This window comes from Aspergillus caelatus (genome assembly GCF_009193585.1).
Source record: "Aspergillus caelatus strain CBS 763.97 unplaced genomic scaffold BDV27scaffold_33, whole genome shotgun sequence".
In the NCBI taxonomy this organism is placed as follows: domain Eukaryota; kingdom Fungi; phylum Ascomycota; class Eurotiomycetes; order Eurotiales; family Aspergillaceae; genus Aspergillus; species Aspergillus caelatus.
Genome location: NW_022475296.1, coordinates 55936 through 74575, shown reverse-complemented (window position 1 = coordinate 74575; position 18640 = coordinate 55936). Strand labels below are relative to the sequence as shown.

General features: G+C 47.5%; 3 protein-coding genes across 3 annotated transcripts; 2 read left to right on the top strand and 1 right to left on the bottom strand.

Annotated features, from left to right (window-relative positions):
• The first annotated feature begins 2622 nt into the window (after positions 1-2622).
• On the top strand, positions 2623-5158 carry BDV27DRAFT_123602 (DUF1996 domain-containing protein). Its single transcript, XM_032065906.1, has 4 exons — positions 2623-3027; positions 3080-3236; positions 3298-4891; positions 4996-5158. Exons 1-3 carry the CDS (start codon positions 2850-2852, stop codon positions 4445-4447), a joined length of 1485 nt encoding a protein of 494 aa, XP_031930701.1. The 5' UTR covers positions 2623-2849; the 3' UTR covers positions 4448-4891; positions 4996-5158.
• Positions 5159-7549: 2391 nt separating this feature from the next.
• BDV27DRAFT_123601 (LCCL domain-containing protein) lies at positions 7550-10419 on the bottom strand. The gene is made up of 2 exons (XM_032065905.1): positions 9410-10419; positions 7550-9345 (listed from the first exon to the last, which is right to left on the bottom strand). Exons 1-2 carry the CDS (start codon positions 9868-9870, stop codon positions 7746-7748), a joined length of 2061 nt encoding a protein of 686 aa, XP_031930700.1. The 5' UTR covers positions 9871-10419; the 3' UTR covers positions 7550-7745.
• A 658-nt stretch (positions 10420-11077) lies between these two features.
• On the top strand, positions 11078-14720 carry BDV27DRAFT_142638 (putative aromatic amino acid aminotransferase; the record flags this gene model as incomplete). The annotated part of the gene is made up of 5 exons (XM_032069977.1): positions 11078-11201; positions 11276-11858; positions 11952-12928; positions 13404-13405; positions 13701-14720. 5 exons carry the CDS (start codon positions 11078-11080, stop codon positions 14718-14720), a joined length of 2706 nt encoding a protein of 901 aa, XP_031930699.1.
• Positions 14721-18640: the final 3920 nt, after the last annotated feature.

Below are 18640 nucleotides of genomic sequence, written 5' to 3'. Positions count from 1 at the left end.
TTTTAGGTGTAATGCACGAAGCATTTTTGGTTATAGAGATGAAGTTGTATTCTGATTGCGAAATGTCTGCAATGCTGCAGTCAATTCAACTAGAGTGGTAAATGCACGATCGATGCCACTTTTCATTGCTTAATAAAGTCGGCGTATCAGAGAGACGAAATAGGGATGTTCTTTATATTGAGGTTGCATTATCACAGGAAGATACTTGGCGAAAGCCCCAGGCTACGAGATCATGTGCTAATGGGATGATCTGCCTTCTGATGCGGTTCACCGTTACACCCTCGTTTCGTCGTTTAATACACCGTATTTAATCTATGAGAAGCACAATAGAAGATCTATGGAATCTTTGGAGGTAAGATCTGACTATTCCTCTTTTTCTTTTTCTTTTTTCTTTTTCTTTTTTTTTCTTTTTCTTTTTCTTTTCCTTTTTAGCGTTCAGAATCGATGCTGCTTGGACTAGCATTCAGTACACGGGATGCAAGTTTCTATTCTCGACATGGTCCACAGTTCGTCTGATTCTGAAACGACAGTCGCTAACTTTCGGGGAAGTGCTTACCCGCTCTCGTCTCAGTGACCGTGAGGCACACTTCCCAGGATATGCTTGCTTCATGACGCAGAAAGCGATTGACTCATGTGGCCGAGGAAGATGTAAGGCTCCCCCTTTGTTGGCCTTATTCAGGATGAACTGGAGCAGACCGACAAAGTACCCCTGAGGCTCGGGTGTGTATGATGTCACGTTTCAACCTCCTATCCGCAATTTGCGACCGACCCAAACATCGGCCCCAGACCAACGCTTTAGCGTCTCACTAGTCAGGAACGGGATCCAGCAACGGCCAATCTTCTGCGTTGGCCCCAATTCCGTCTTTCTCTCATTTGCAAATCAAATCCTCCGATGAAACCACAAACTTTCGTTTCAGGTCAATCCACACCGTTATGATTCCTGCTTTATCATAGGGCAAGCGCCCGATATGGTGCCTCCGTATGTTCAGAATGGCCACCCCTGTTCGCTGGGACCGAACGAACGACGGAGTACTGGCATTACCCCTGGAGATCAGCAATATCGAATAATGGGGCGAAGTGGAGGCCCAGGGAAACCGTCGGGCACTGCCTCTCTTGGGCGCTGGCTAGCTGAGAAAACCAAAGACGCTCACGTCTCTGAGTGGACGTCCCACTGGCACACGAGACGTCGAAGAAAAACTGCCCCAGTCCTCTGCTAATTATCCGTCATCTATGGAGGTCCTGCGAAGGTTGTGATAGGGAGGAAGGGGAATCGACATCCCAGCCCCCCGCGCTTGTAAGTTTGTTCTAAGTGGTTCCCGGCTATTGGGGCTCCATCTGCAGTCTGATAGAGGGGACGCTAACTCTTCTAATGAAATTTCCTTGAGATGATCTTGCTCCTTATCGTTTAACCCCTCCCTGCAGAGTTTGGTTCGAATGATTGTCATTAATTTCGAGAAGAAAAAAAAAAAAAAAAGGCAAGCACAGTACGGAGTAGTTATGGGAATAAGAAGATAGAATTTAATAGTTCCATGATCGCTTCGTAGCGACCCAACGGCCAAGTAGAATTCGGTTCTTAGGTCCGAGAAATAGGTAGAAGACCAAGATGCTGAATTAAATAGTTTATCAGATAGGGGCGAAGGGAAGCGAAATGAAAAAACAAAAAAATCTGAAGAAATTGGAAAGGGCAACAATCAAGGACAATCGCCATTGGTGATTGGGGCAAATCGGACTGGACTTTACTGACATTCCCCAGCGAACAGACCACCTTCTGTTGAAGTCACTCGGCTCTTTTGCTACTATCGCTTTGTTTAAAACCACTTCCTCCTCTCCCTTTCTTTATTCCCACCACATCATCCGACGGCGTTGACGTCCTTCCGCTCCTTTATCATTTTTCTCAGAGGGATTGTATCCTTTCTGTCTTGTCCATTTTTTCTTTTCACACTCCTTTTGTCGCTCGTTCTCCACAGTCTCTCGTTAAATCTGTTGATTTGTGTTATTTCTGCAGTCGTGATCTGACGGTACGGCCGACCATGAACTCCCTGGTTTATTTATCATTCCAGTACAAGAAACATGGCTAATGAACATTGAGGTTACTCGATAGCCGACTCAAAAGCCCTAGATTCCTGGTGAGATTCCAGCATAACTATTGGAGTATCTCCAACAGAGTCAAAGAATCGATCGATCGACAGCCACCCAAGTAATCCCTGCGGATTTCCAAAAAGAGTATGTCTACAATTTCTCTCTATCTCTGTCTCTCCCCCTCCCTTTTTTTTTTTTTTTGTCCCTTTCACTCTCTTCACACTCCAGTGTAATATCAATTCTATATATGCTCTCTTCTCCAAAGCTCCAGCCCTAAATGCCCTCGTGTAATACATCCCAGTGGCGCGTAATAAGAGACTGCGCGCCGACGACGAAGCAAGGGGAATCATGTCTTCACCCCTTGCGCCAGACAACCAGCCACTGAGGTTGAAACAACCATGATGTCAGAGGATTGTCCTGCTCCCGGTTTCTGGATTGCTTGTCGTCCTTTATTATATGTGGAGCTGGTTTCAAAGGGTTGGAGTTATGCGCAAACTTGCTTTGCCACTGTTGTTATTGTTCATGATGCGATTTTATACTATGTTCTACTCCCCGCCATCGTCCGTCTGTACTACTGTGTAGTAGCCAGCAGCACCAGGCTCCATCGGTTCCCTTCCTTATTTCGAACTTTATTCTGCCATATCATTCCTAATTATTGACCTGGGGACGCTATAGCCGATTACCTCGCTCGTGACAGCGGAAAGTCATTTGTCGCTCTTTTTGAAGCCCACTCTTGCCGCTCTTTCTAAGAGCGATCGATATTCAAGATCATGCGCCAAACTATGAGACTTGACGTCGGCCTAGTGACGTGCCTGGCTGCCTTCTCGGGCCTGGCTGAGGCGTTCTGGCGTCTCCCATGCCGTGGAAGAGCTGGTTTGGCCCGTCTCGATCCCCTGATGGACCCCGGAAAGGATTCGTACCATGTGCATGCAATTCATGGACCGGACAGTCAGTTTACCAACCTTTCTCCATGTTGGTCCACTATACTGAATGATGACAGGCTTCTCCATGACCTCCGATATGGATTCCTTGAGAGATAGCAGCTGCACTTCGTGCGCAGTCACCCAGGACAAGTCGGCGTACTGGCATCCCGCTCTGTACTTCATGCATGAGAATGGTGATACTGAGGTTGTTGATCAAGTGGGAGGCATGCTTGTGTATGTATCCCTCTCTCCCACGATTGAGAGGAGTCGCTGACGTGATCGTTTACTCGAATAGCTACTACCTCCTTTACGGAGACAACGTGACCGCGTTCCCGGAAAACTTCCGCATGATCGCCGGTGACACCTTCAAGCGCGACTTCAAATGGCCAATTCCCGATCCTCCCACGTCTGAATGGTCTGGAGAACAGGAATCGCAGGCCGCTCTTCGCCAGAAGGCGATCGGCTTCAACTGCTTGAACTACAACAAAGCAGCCGAACCCTCGCTCGGTCGACACTTCTTGCCTAACAAGACCTACCTCGACGAGCACTGTACCGATGGTGTTCGCTTTGAGATTATGTTCCCCTCTTGCTGGAATGGCAAGGATGTCGACTCTGATGACCACAAGTCGCATGTCGCCTACCCTTCCACGGTGATGGATGGAACATGCCCCGAGGGCTACGACACTCGTGTCGTTTCTCTTTTCTTCGAGACCATTTGGGATACTTACGCTTTCAAGGATAAGAAGGGCACATTCGTAATTTCGAACGGTGACCCGACTGGCTTCGGTTACCACGCGGACTTTATTCACGGCTGGGAATCTGGTGTCTTAGAGCAAGCGGTGGAAAAGTGTACCAATCCTTCTGGCCGCGTTGAAGACTGCGACGTGTTTGACATCCAGACCGAGGCCGACCAGCGGAAGTGCAAGTTTGAGGTTCCGACGCTTTTGAAGAATGAAGATGTTTACTCTTGCAAGGGTGGCCTTCCCAACGACCTCGTCGTCGAGTATGGGCCCGCCTATGCAAGCCCCATTTCTTACACTACAGCCACAGCCACTCAAGCTCCTGGTGCCTCGGTGTCAGCCTCGGTGTCTGTATCAATCGGCTTGTCCATCGACTTGCCAGGCATCGTAGCTGTCGAAACTTCGACCAGCAGCTCTACTACGACACCCACATGGACACCTACCCCAACGACCTCTTATATCAAAGGCGATGTTACCCAGGCGATTGTTTACGTCGAACGGGAGGTCACGGTTCTGGTGGATGGACAGGGCAACCCTCTTGCAACGCAGACCGGTGGTCTGGAAACCGTTTCCACTGTCATATCGACTACCACCAGCATCATCTCTACCGTTGTTACTACGCCAACTACTCCTCCTGTCAAGAGAGACCTGCATAAGCACCAACATGCTCATGGACATCACCGTCATGGTCACCACCACCACTAAACAGAAACTCCTGAGGTGGTTCAAATGAAAACCATCAAGGCAAATGGCAAAGCTAGAGTTCCCTAATGGGAATTTCTTCCCGCCTTTATTTGTCATTCCTATAACTGTCTTGTGCTCTCAAGTTCACAACTCGATTCACCGAGTCCCGCATGAGCATTGTGCTTCGCTCCAAATTTTACTCCAGGAGACTTCTCTTCTTTCGTTTATAGTTCTCTTCACATTGTCAATGTCTTATCGCTGTTATTTGGTTGTATATGCTACTCTTATCTGCTTCTTTTATCCTTGAGGGAACAGCTGAAGCGCGAGATTTATTTTGTTCTTCTCTTGATGAGAGTCGGGATGAGCTCTGTTAAATAAAAACCAATGAATACGTCCTGGAGAACTCCAGACTGGCCACGCCCTTGTACGATCACGCTATTCAAAATCGCTTTTCGCACGCAGAAAGTATGTATGATACCTTTTGTAGCATTTAATGCTATTCTTTTCTTCAAATGAATCAATATAGCAAATATGAATCATACGAGCGCAATAGCTAACTCCGTACTTAGCCTGTGTAACTGAGAACAGAATAAATAAGTTGTGCTGATGCCTGCATATTCTGAATGAACAGAATCATGAGGGAAGAATAAGGGGCAATCTGAAGAATAGGTGCCTGTTCCATTAACAACCTGTATTCTGGACAGAATTCTTCTTTGCCAGATTTAGTCTTTGTAGCAGCCAGACAATAGAGCTATAGTATGGTATGATATTATATTGACAATATTAAATTCCAGATACCCTTGGTTATGGTCTGGAATTCCATATTGTCGATATCTTCTCAATGCAATCAGGCGCTTAAAGCCAGCATTACTATTCCCCTGAGACATATAACCCCCCCCCCAAAAAAAATAATAAATAAATAAATAAAAACAAAAATAAAAAGAGTAAAATAGATATATAATAATAGAAACCTTCTTTCTATTATTCTAGTCTAGTCAATGAGGTACTGCGTAGTACGGTAACCGCGGAACTGTGGTCTGTGTTGGTGACAACGTCCTTCTTCGCCTGTATAAGGACTACACCACGACTGATACCCTTTCCTGGAAGATCTCAAACCAGTATAGCGGACTATATAAAGTTCTCTAATATATTGGTCCCCCTCGCCTAGGTGCAACAACTTCACGTCAGCCAGGACATGAAAGGATACCTCGCAGTTCTAGAGGAACCTTTGACAGGTGATCTCATGATTTGTTCTGGCGTAAGACCAGTCTAGAGGAATTGGCGCCGGTTTGTGTCCCACAATCGTATAATTTAGGGTTGCTTCCTCATCAAAGCGTATTTTTCCTCTATGCTTTCAGTCTAATAAGTATGTCTTTGGGGGCTGCGCCGCGGTACTGTTCTTGATTGTGTCTGGCAAAATTGATAGCAACCTTTGTCCTGCTTAATTACGTCTCGTACTCTGGGCTCCAGTAGGATATCATTCGTTGGGATTGTTCTTCCGCTATGGTCTTTGAACTCATAGTATAGCTTCTTATTCACAGACTTGATAAACGCTTAATTTGAACAGTTTACTGATAGGATATTTGTGAACGCCGAGGCGATTCCCTTGTGGAATGCGGTTACCTCGATGTTCAGCAGTATACCAGCGGTGACTTTGATAGGGTCGGGCTCCGGTGCCTCGAGTGTGCTGGTGAAAGCCGTCCTCTGAATCCCTATAATGTCGTTTTTATCCGATGATCATCATGAACTAAACAGATTAAATAACTGTAAGACATGCTGAGAGGCAACAGATAGAGAAAAGGGGTAAAAAAAAAATTGTAGAGAAGAATTTGTAGACAAGGGGTAGTGTAGAGGTAAGAGGAAGAGGTATAAAAAGTGATCCTTCACTTCTTGAATGTCACATCAGTAGGTTTAACAGATGCAACCCTCAGTTGCTTCCTAGGAAGAACGGTCAAAGGTAAAAATGACTTCCAAATGCAGGAAAAAAAAAAAAAAAAAACATAGAAACTTGGTTGCTTTCATTTATGCAACTTATTGAAAGTGCTTGCCCTAATTTGAAGCTCTTTGGAGAAGAGATTTATTGCCACACGTGTGGGTGTGAGCAGGTGTGACAGAACTAGCTAATTAAGCTTGTGTAAGTATTATCCCTTGCCAATGACGAACTGACTTGTAGGGAAAATAGAAGCTTCTTGAGTAATGAGATAAAAAAAAAAAAATCTTTTGCATAGGTGGGAATAGTGTCTGGGGAGGAGAAAGCCTTACAGGAAAAAGGAGGCGATAGAATTTATAGGTGGAGGACTGGTCGGCCAAGGAATACATACCTGAGAATGTCGGGGGGAATTAGGGCTAGGTAAGTGAACTTCGGTGTTGACTTTATTCACGAATCATAGACCTATCTAGAACATGGAAAGCAACTGAAGGACAGCAAGGGAAAACTAACATTTTCAAAGCTCACATGAAGGTCGATCCCTGGGGCCAGGGTTCTCACTGGGTTATCTGAGCAGTTAGAAGATCGGTCCTTTGGATCGTGGGATGGCAAGTGGATAGTCTGCGTTCTCCGGTTAGCCATATGGGCACCTGGGTGGGAGAAAAACTGGCGGAAGCATGCACTCACAATATGACAGTCAGCGAGTCTTTGAATGCCAACTTATTGAATTTGAGATCTAGTGCATACCTACGGCACCAGTGAACTATCATGATATTTGGTCCACTCTGATCGGATTCAGAATTAGAAGTCGTGTATAGATATATTCCTCTCGGTATCCTACTTGATGTGCACATACTACCTGGAGGGCTGCCATTAGAGCTGGTAATCAGCGTTCGGCGATATCAATAAGCCTTATGCTTTTAATGCCCGGTGGACAACAAGCAAAGAAATTGATATGGCTATGCCATATATATGCATAACAAGATTGAAGTAGGGCTACTGAGGTACAGTCTTCCGATCCGAACAGGTATTGATCTGAAGAAGAGGGGAAGCCAATACCTGATATTCACACTTGTCGGATGGGGACAATGGCCAAAGAGGCTGCCAATACGGAATTCCGCGATTCGCAACTAGTTTCGATCGAAATTAGGAGAAGGATACCTCCCTATTCTTCGTGAAGATTTGTTTTACAAGGGGTGGACAGTGACGAGTCCCCCAATATGTGCAATAGCCCTAATTCATCATTCATGGTAAATAGTCTAAGTACAGAAACGCCGCGTCATCCATGCCTAGCACGCCTTCATATCCAATCATCCGGTTGAGTAGGGTATAGTGTAGTTAGAGTCTTTCGTCTAAAGTTCGCAGAGGCGTTAAACAAACAAGAAATCAAAACTAGTCCTTCGGCGGCGGCGGTGAAATCCAACCCCCGTCCTCCAGCCACACGCCGGCACCGCCGTACTTGCCTGCTTCAGCTCCCTTCAAAAACGCAAAACGGAAAAACAGTTCTTCAGGTCTATTGTCGTCCTCATCCTCCGTGCCTATCGAATCGGTATCGGTCTGATCGCTCTCAATTGTCGGGCGGTGCAGGAGTTCCAGGCCAGTATGTCCGTGGCGATGCCAGGTGAATTCTCCGAGCTTATCCTCATCAAGGTACCCACGCCACCGCTCCACATCGTTGACTAGGACCGAGATACCATCCACACCAAGATTGGCCATGCGTTCCTTCTCCCATAGCGTGAACGTTATATTGCCATTCCCGTGGTATACTTCGTTGGATCCAGAGCCAGGGAGGGTGATGTTAACCGTTGCATCGGTAACGTTGGGGAAGGTACTCCCCCACCATCCGTGAGCTCCGCCAGGTCCCGGGGCTAACTCGCCCAGTGCAGCGGGCGTCTCGATGATCGACGCGAAACCCCATCGAGCAATGCCGTTCATGAAAAGTCCAAGAAGCAGTCCTTGGTAAACCAGCGAAGGCCTCGTAGGAATTGCAGTGCCAGGCATGAGAAGAATTGCAAGGATGTAATGGTGAATTCGGAGGCGGAGACCAGGCAACGGAAGCAAGATCAAAAGAATAAGGCCCATCGTGCAGTAGATCTTGAGATAATGTGGCATTAAACCGCCTTGGCGGATCTGCCAGGCCTGACTGAGAATAATGCATATAACCGTTGGGATAACCATAGCCAACGCTACCTTCGCTCCAGGCTGCCGCTGGATATCGTGAGGCGTAAGGCGTTCGAGGGGAATCAATCGTGCAAAGGTGTAGTTGTTCAATGCACCAATGAACACGGGAGGCAAGTATAGGAATGTCTTTGTCAACTGATAGGTGGCATCAGATAGTGGCCGAAGAAGTGGCCGCGCGCAGTACCTAAACAGAACGAAGGCTACGAACGAAGCTGGTAAGAGGTTTGCAAGCAAGCTAGAGACGAGATCGGCAAACTGAGGAAGTGTCGGCGGATCGGACACCAGTCCCACTTGGCAGAAAACCATGAAAAAGGTACTGAAGAAAAGTACTGGGGGTGAGCGGCATAAGAGCCACAACGTGGCTAGCGCACCAATGGTAATGCCCAAGAGCGGCCAGCGCGGGTCGTTGGGGCAGGTTTCCTGCGATGAGCCTAAGGAAACAAAGCTGAATGACTTGGGAAACGTTGAAGGAAAGCCAACCGAGCTGATTCCATTCTGCTTCGATGCAGGGAAGGAATGGGTCGCGCCTTCTAGCTTCAAAACGCCGCATCCTCCAATAGTATTTGTGATAACACCCGCATGAATAGCGGCTTGGCAAATAAAGCTGTCTGCCCGGTAAACTGGGGTATCGTCCGATCCGGGTTGGGGTCCGCCAACCACGAGACCTTTATAGCTGTACGTCTGATTGCCTACCATATGGGGTGCCGCCAACTTAGCATCCCGGCAGTTCGCGGGACAGCGGAAAGGCATTGTAGCCGCCGTAAAGGGACGGCAATCGTTTCCATTGAGTCCGCATTCATTTCCATAATCCCTGTAAGCATTTTGTTAGATCTACCGGCAGCAAAAGGCACACGAGGCTCCACAGCACAACATACCAAAGTGTCGCTCTACAAGTGAGGGTTTCCGGGCGGCCGAAGCCCTCGATATAACCGGCGGAACGCGAATGGAGTAGAATCATAGTCCATGGCAAAAACCAGGCGAGATAGAAGAGGCTCAACAAGGCGATCTTATGCTTCCGTTTTGGGAAGAAACGTTCCAGGTACCGGACCGGGAGTTCCTGGATGTGGGGGAACAGTGGTTTCAACAGGAGATCATGCGGAGAATCCGGGCCTTTCACCCAGTTCGCCGTAGCGCGAGCGACTTTCCGGATGGGCAGCGGTACCCAGCCCCATTTGAAGGACTTGGAAGACTCCCGTAGCCAGACGGGGATGTAAGAGACGCCGTGCTCTTCGTCCTGAGGAAGGATGTCGGATGCGTCGGGATCGTCGGAACGCTCCGAGTCCAGCAACGGAGGGATGTAAACCCGGGAACCATCCTCGGGACCTTCACCAAACATCGTATTGTTGTCTTTTGGAGGGCTATACAATTATCGGACCAGCGATATGAGGTGAAGAACAAAAGATGCAGGAGCAAAAGCCAAAACAAGAGATCGGATAGGCAACCGCCGGAAGCGGGGGACGAACGGTGGAGTGACCGATACAAGGTCCGTCACCGCCAGAGTTCTAGAACTGCTGCGGACGCGAGAACAAGAATAGACGGAAGGGGGGAGGAATGCTTGTTTTCCTTTCTCTTTCACAACCAGCGGAAAGACATGGCCCTTCAAATATCGGGTAGAACAGCAATGATTGGATTTGGATAAGGATAGCCCAGGTAGTAATACTAGTAAAGAGCAAAAAGACAGAGGAAGTCGGCAGATTTGGGCCCCGGGGACATGGGCGCAAAAAAAGTCATTCATTGGCTTCGACATGTCAGCAGTTCAGTGGCAACGCGGACCAATCACCGGTGCTTATGTCAGCGAGGTACCTGCGGGGATTTTCAGCGATTGTCAGGGGATCCCGTGGCGAAAATGCATTGCCATTGGAGGACCAGTCATCGAAGAGTATTCGGAGGTTTTCATGAGATGGAAAAATTCATACCAATGTACGGTTGAAGATCGGTGGAGAGGGGGCCAAATGCAAATGGCCTTATAAGCGCTATTATTATACACCGGGGTTACAGTGGGAGACGACACGGGTGGGGGTACTTCTGTACTTCCCCGGACACACGAGTCAATTTCAAGTTTACTCGTACTAGTTCTATCGAAAAAAGACTAAATCGATGACAGTTAGACATCATCATGGGCTGGCGTTATCCTTGCAATGATGTCCCGCAATTGCATCGGATTTGTCGGATAAGGCGAAACGTCCGTCATTGAACAGTATCGCTAGTCCACGGCCAAGCGCACTAATCAAATCAAAGGATTCCCAACGGTCTTGCAGTCAAAGTGGATCTCCAACCGTTCATTAACTCTGCTTATCAAGCATAGGAAAAGTACAAGAGGAATAACTGTGGACGATTGGTCATGATAAGGAAGAGGTTTCACATGAACAAGGTGTACTCCCCTTTCAATTACGTTCAAAGTAGACAAGAGATATAATCCCATTCTGGAAATCGTTCATTTGCATAGAAGGGCTCAAGACAAGAGAACGGCCCACGCCATTGCAAAATTGCAAAGCTATTCTGGACCTGATTCTACTATACCTAAACTGTACTTTGTTCCAAACATGGCGCCTCCTCCTCTCGACTTATCCCATCATTATGCATCCACCACCAAACGACGCGAGGGGAGCGGCATCAAAGACCTATATAAGTACTTCTTCATCCCGGGTATTGCGAACCTGGCTGGTGGTATGCATGGACGATAGTCACCCGGCTCTGGACTTTTGTGACATTCACTAACCCCGGTCGTCACCTATCATTAGGCTTACCAAATCCCTCGTACTTCCCATACGATACCCTCGAGGCAACTGTCGCCACACCCCAGCGTTTCCAACCTTTCAGTAATGGCACAACCGAGAAATCTCAAGATGACGCTAAGTCATCGATGCGTTTGATCGTTCCCAAAGAGAGCCACGCGACTGATGTACAGAATAGAATCGACGTCGCCACTGCCTTGCAGTATGTCACAGCTGAAGGTCTCCCTCCTATGGCCTCATTCGTTCGCCAATTCGCTCGTCACCATCTTCATCCCAACGTTCCATATGCTGGAGGCCCCGAAACCATCCTCACCACCGGAGCGACCGATGGCTTCTCAAAATCAATCGAAGTATTCACGAATGTCTGGAACCCAGAGAGAGACCGGACCAGTCAGCGCGAGGGCATTCTTTGTGAGGAATTTGTCTATATGAATGCTGTTGCAACCGTCAAGCCCAGAGGTCTCAACGTCGTACCGGTCGTCATCGATGCACAGGGAATGTTGGCACGCGGTAAAGGAGGATTGGCCGATATTCTCAAAAACTGGGATTTCCGAAGAGGCCGTCGCCCACATTTAATGTACACCATCACGTAAGTTGGCGGGTGATGAGGTCTTCTCCAATGGGTATAGTTCTATTTTTGGTGCATGTCACAACTGACATCTTTGCTTCTTTTTAAATGCAGGATTGGCCAGAATCCCACGGGCGGCACCCTATCCGTCGAGCGTAAAAAAGAAATATACGCACTCTGTCACCTATACGATATCATCATAATCGAGGACGAGCCTTACTGGAATTTGCAATACCCATCGGCGGTCGCTTTAGAAGCCCAGCATCGAGGCATGCCCATAGAGACAGCTTCGGTAAAGCGCAATTACAATGCACATGGGAAGCCCTCCGGGTATGAATTCCTGGACTCGTTGGTTCCATCTTATTTGTCCTTGGACACGGATGGGCGTGTTGTGCGTCTTGACACTTTCTCCAAGACCATCGCCCCTGGTTGTCGCTTGGGCTGGGTAACCGCACAACCGGCCGTGATCGAGAGGTTGGCTCGGGTCACCGAAACCGCAACGCAAGCACCTTCGGGCTTTGTTCAAGCCCTGGTAGCCAAACTGATTCTGGGTCAACAGACAGATAAAAAGTCTACCAACTCGAGCAAGAGCGATCGTAGCTGGCAAATGGATGGCTGGGTCCGTTGGCTGGAGGGTTTGCGTGGTGGATATGAACGACGCATGCAAGACATGTGCAGCACTCTAGAGGAGGGTAGATACTTTATTGCCACGGACGCCGCCCTTGAATCGAGCGAGGAAAGCTGGGAAGTCGTAGATAAAGTACAGATGTACGACTTTTCTTGGCCCACCGGCGGTATGTTCGTCTGGATTAAGCTCCGTCTCGACACCCATCCCTTGCATGGAAGATACGATCCAGCCAGGCTTTCCAAGGCATTGTGGGTACATTTGACGCAGAAACCGTACCTCTGTCTTCTAGGCCCTGGAGAATTATTTGCTCCCTCGCAGGAGACCTTGGATCGTTCTTGGCAGTATTACCGACTATGCTTTGCGGCTATGCCTGAAGCTGACGTGAAGGGCATCACGGCGAGATTGGTGGATGGGTTCCGGGCGTTCTGGAAGCGGACAGATTTAGATGGTCTCGAGGGAGACGGTGAAGATATGTCGCAGGTGGTTCGGAACATGGAAATGGAGTGCGTAGGGAATTTCTTGGGAAGTGGATGTTAGAAAGATTAAGTTTGCTTTAAAGTCTTTTACATATGTGCTTATCAGAGCCCAGATTGACCAGAATATATCTTGTTATCAAGAGCATATAAATTATATAACAACCACAAAGTTACCTAGACTATAAAGTCATATAGTCAGTACTATATGACCCATAGAAAGACTAAGTCTAATTGATCTTCTACCTTTTTCCATTTATTTATTAGTACCACTGAAGGAAGAGCGCTCCTAGCCCAGCAGTAGTTGATCACCTCTTAGCAGACCGCCTCCCTTATCAAGTAGGCGGTCTATAGACCCATCTACAGCCCATAAAACCCGACCGTGAAAAGGGTCTTTTCACACTATAGACTGCGATACTGATATGTCCCGCCATAAAGACCTTTCTAAATATAATGTTTATCTAGAAGTATATTTATTTAACGAACTATTTAGACAAGATTTTTTGTTCGAAAAATAATCGCTTTTGGCAAAACAGGAGACCCAGAGCCTGGTCATGCCAAAGATACAGTATCCCACAAAGCAGTTCAGAAAGTGGTCAAGTTATTTTGCCAGAGAATTATGGCGTCACGGGCATTGAATCGGCCATCATGCCGAAGCCCACATTAGTCAGCCTATATTATTAGCACGCATTAAATGCACGGTACAAAAAATAGCGATGACATCGGCGGGGAACTAATCTCCTGGACAAACTGAAGTCGCAGTCTACACTGCACCACACCCAATGTCCAAAAATGTCGGCCCAACTCGAGTCCCTCGGCAACAATGAATTGGCCGAAGAAATAGAAGCGATCAATGCCATTTACGAGCCCGATACCGTTACGATCAACAGCACTGCGGCTTCGTCGTCCACAGCTAACTCTACGCTTGATTTGGGCAATTCTAGTTCAACGGGTCCGTTGGTCGCGACAGTGAAGCTACAAATTCCCGAACATCCGCATCTATCGTTTATACTTGGGTTCGATGCCTCGTACCCCGACACAGCGCCCAAGGTTCTCGGGACCGCATCTACGGCGTCGCGCGGGGAGGGTAAAGTTGCTGTCGATGTTTTGGAGGATATACTAGGGAGAACGTACCAGCCTGGCGCTGTTTGCTTGTTTGATGTGATTAATGAGGCGGTGGAGGCTTTCCGGGAGCTGAATCTCGGGGGAAGCAACAATAGCAACGCGAATGACAAAGAACAGGAGGAAGAGACGGACACGCCGGACCTCAAGGTTGAGGATATTGCCAGCTTGTCGTTGAAGGAGTCTTTTGGACTGGACAATCCACCCGACTGGATATTGTCGGATGTGGTGACGGAGAAAAAGTCTGTCTTTGTTGGGCGCGCAGCGCATGTCACTAGTCTTGAGCAGGCTCAGGCTTATTTGGATTATCTCCTGGCGACAGAGAAGAAGGTGGCAGCTGCGACGCATAATATAAGCGCTTGGCGCATTAGGCAACAAAAACCATCGAGTGCAAAGGGCGAGTCTGCGGAGATGATTGTACAGGATTGCGATGATGATGGGGAGACAGCTGCCGGGGGCCGATTACTTCATCTCATGCAGCTGATGGACGTATGGGATGTGGTCGTGGTGGTCACACGATGGTATGGCGGAGTCTTACTGGGCCCCGATCGGTTTCGCATTATCAATGCTGTCGGTCGCGATGCGCTGATGAAGGGTGGGTTCGTCAAGGAGTCGACCCCTGCAGGTAACGAGAAGGGGAAGAAGAAAGGAAAGAAATGAGCTCAGGGTTTGGAGTGGGCCATGGTCGAATGAGCTTGCTCGTCGACTGCCGGCTGATCCGTTCCATGGCGTGAACCTACTCGTCGCATCTCCCGATTCCCCTCAGAGGCTCATCTCGATGACCTTGGCGTTTGTGAGGTAGTATCGGACCCGTCAGTCGATATGCTTGGGCCACCGTATGCTACGTTCCCCAAGAGGTAGGTGCTCAACCATTGTCCCTCAAGTACTGGAAGGATCTTCTCATTACCAATAAGAGAGGATCGAGAACCTTCCGGGAGATGAAGGTGGATACATCAATTTCGCATCAGATTAAACTCAACAGCAAGAGAAGGTGTTGCCTGGAGAGGGGATGGTGACTCGGATCCTGAGCCCCAGTCCAATAGATCGTACCATAGAACAAAGATACCCGAAAGGCTGTAACTGAACAACGACCAAAGGACTTCATCCATTATCAATAACCTGCTATACAAAAGCTTTCTTCCACGGTGCGAAGATAATAGTCAATGATAAAATGATCAAGCCCTCACTGTCTCGATTTCTCAAACGTTCAACTCATTATCCAGCACGTCAAATCCAAAAAATAACACCCCTACTCCACACTTCGAAACAATATAGTGACACACACACACACATAGCATGACGTCGAATAGTCCAATACGACATAAGACAGAGTAGTGGGTAAGGAAAAGCTAATGTAATAGATCCAGGAACGAAATTAACTGGTCCACCGCTACATTCTAGAAGGTCAAAGCCAAGTGCAACCTTCCAGGGTTCCTATTACTAGAACTGTCTCGGCGAGAGCCCGGTCAGGGCAGGAGAACACTCGGTTGGAGGGTCCGATATGAGATATCCGTTTCAGATCGCGATATGTTTTATCTGGTTTACATAATGGATGGAGGCATCGGCCCATCGTTGGGTAATTCGGATGATCCTTGAGCTAATTTCTGCAATCAAAGCTTGGTATGCAAGTTGGATGTGTTTCTGTACTATTGGTAGCGGTGACTACTGTAGCCGCCCGGCTCCTTGATGGTTGTTCCTCATGAACTCCATGTGGTGGAGGCAAATGTAAGAGGTGTTGGGTTGGAACTTGGTCGCACGGCGGCTGCAGAACCAATTGAATGGCCGGGGAAGCTGCAGTAGTCCCTCTTCGGTTAAGTTACTTTGGTGTGTTGCCTGAAAGATGGTGGCCCCGTGTGAATGGGGGGTTTCTACTACAGTCTAAACCAAGTTGGTATGTACATGCGCCAGAGATAAGATCGAGTTAGTGTAGTACTTTGAGTTGTAAAAATTGACAGCTTTCGGTCCACAAGACATTAATCTAATTAGATTGTTTGAGTCTATAGGCGAGGTCGTACTAGGTACAATCTCATGGTGAGAATCGTCGGACTAGACCGGATGACTTGGGAGAAGGAGAGCGAAAAGAAAAGAAGAGAACAAATACCGATCGCGAATGAAAATAAAACCCAATACTACCTTAATATCGAAATACCTTATTGGAGAGTTATAAACGAACATTCGGCAAATCATACTGCTACCCGAGGCCACAAATCTATCTGAAACACGTATCAACGGGAAGATCTCATTTGGTCTTTCCCCTCCGTAAAGGAACTTCTAAGCGACATTAAGGAAGTGGGTACGGGACCAAGAACAGGGAAATTTATACCCTGGAATCTAATATATCAGGGACCATTATACATAACATATTACATATCAATTTGGCACCAACGATGAGTATATCCAAAGTCTGATACTTAAGAAATTGATTGATGTTACTCCACAAGACGTAATGTCCCAAACTCGGCGTTGTAATGGTACGGAACTGGAGATCTGGACCCTGAACCATGGAAAACGGGAACCGAACCTTAGGAGAGAAGAGGAGGCTGGATATTGCGTCCAAAGATACTAAGAACAATAGTGTTCGTTTAAACTTCGAACCTCCTTGAGTCCCAACCGCATCGATTGAATTCCTATTTTGAAGTCAACTGACTAAGGCGGAGATTCTGCCTATTTGAGACAACGGTACTATGTTTGTACATGCAGCTCATGTCTCTGTTGCCTCTGCAGGTCCTTGCCTGGTTCCTAAGTATAACCCAACATTTTTGCCACATGCATGTGCGTAGAGCGCTAAACGGCGCAATGAGAACACATAACAAAGAAAGAAGGGGAAAAAATAGCAGCGGAGAATTTTAACTTACAGCCTGTTTTTCTGTTTGGACGGCGTAGCCTGCAGTATGGATGGAGTCCGACGGGGACCCCATTCCCGGCCATCATTAACAACCAGATTTTATACATACGGAGTACCGCAGACGTACTTGAAGTGTGAAAATGGAGACATTCTCGTATCATAGTCTACGAGTCAGAACGATTCAGCGTCCTTGACTGGTTAACGTTCGGCGTCTATCAGACATCAGGTCTTATTCCGTTTGCCCCACGTTTAGCGGTCAACTCCGTGTCTTTCACTCTTTGTCTAAAGAGAGGTTTTTTTTTGGTTTTTTGGGGGGTTCTTTTTTTTTTTTTTTTTTTTTCCGTCGGTCGGGTCGATGATCAACAGAGTCGGATTACAGCGTGAGATCCCGTGTTCTGTACTTCAACGTAATGTGGCGTGGTGGGCAATGAGGACATCCACGTATGTGTATTGTACTATTGTTCCCACTGCCACGCCACTAGGGTATTGGTTCAGTTATGAGTTCATTCCAACACGAAGATGAAAGGAAAGGAAAGAAAAGGAAATTAAATCTCGTTCGACCATCTGATAGTATGTACAAGTAGATTGTTCTGGGAGCATTGTTAGTAATATTATTAGGGAATGAGATGAGGTTGTCCGGCAACGATGTAACTCAGCAATTTTATTCTGAGGGGATCGATAATACATCGGCTGTGATTTCCACCCGCTATGAAATTTGGATTAGTTTTGTTAAGCCTCCCCATAGATTGTGGCAATGCCTATTGATTGGCGGCAGATCCGCTGAGGGCGGCCCCATATTGCCATCCAAGGCGCCAACTGAGTCTCCAATCTTAGGCGGTAGCTGGTCAGGAACCGAGCACTCGGGCGGATGGTGTGACACCAAAGCCCCTCCCCGGGTCCAGGGGCTAATTTCCTGTTGGATACTGCCGTCAACACTAATGCAGGACTAGAAGGAATTTCATGGCTGGGCGCCTTGCTTGATCCCTCATGACTGGCAGTTCACGGCACTGAATTATACGTCGTCGTCGTAAGTAACTCACCGTAGCCTATGTATGGTCAATCTCATGAAAAATACTATGGGTTACATTTTCTCCCTCTCCTCCATAGTTACATACTTACAATACAGATACTTCTACTATTCCTACTACTACTAACTAAGGTATCTCACTACTACGTACTACTAGTACTTACTACGAGTATCCCGAAAGGGCTGCATCCACGGACCCTCAGTGGCTGCAGGGCGTTGCAGCCCCAGCAAGCCACTCAGGCGCAATGATCAACCTTTTTTTTTTTTTTTTTTTTTCCCCTTCTGGTGAACTCTGTTGCATCTTTCAGCAGTGATGGATCAATGAAGGGTCCCACTCACTAAATGTTTCACATTTGTTCAGAACCCTTCAACAGAGGCTCGCGTTTGGCATGTTCAGAGTTTGTGATTCAACGCTTGTCACCCCACCTCTCCTAAACCCTCCACGGCAATTCGCACGACCACTGGTGACGATGCTTGGTCGAAGTGTCTAAAAACTATATATTCCCCCTCCCTACACTACCGGCTTTTGTCTCTTTTCTCTCTTTCTCTTATCACGCTGGTGCGATTCAATCCTTTTACAGTTCATCTGTTCGACAGTTCTACAGGCTAGTTCCTGTTTGCTTTCTTCATTCCTTTTCTTGATTCTTGGTCTCTTGCCTGTGGCAGTTACCAGACATTCCTTTTTTCGGACAAACGCCATTGTACTAC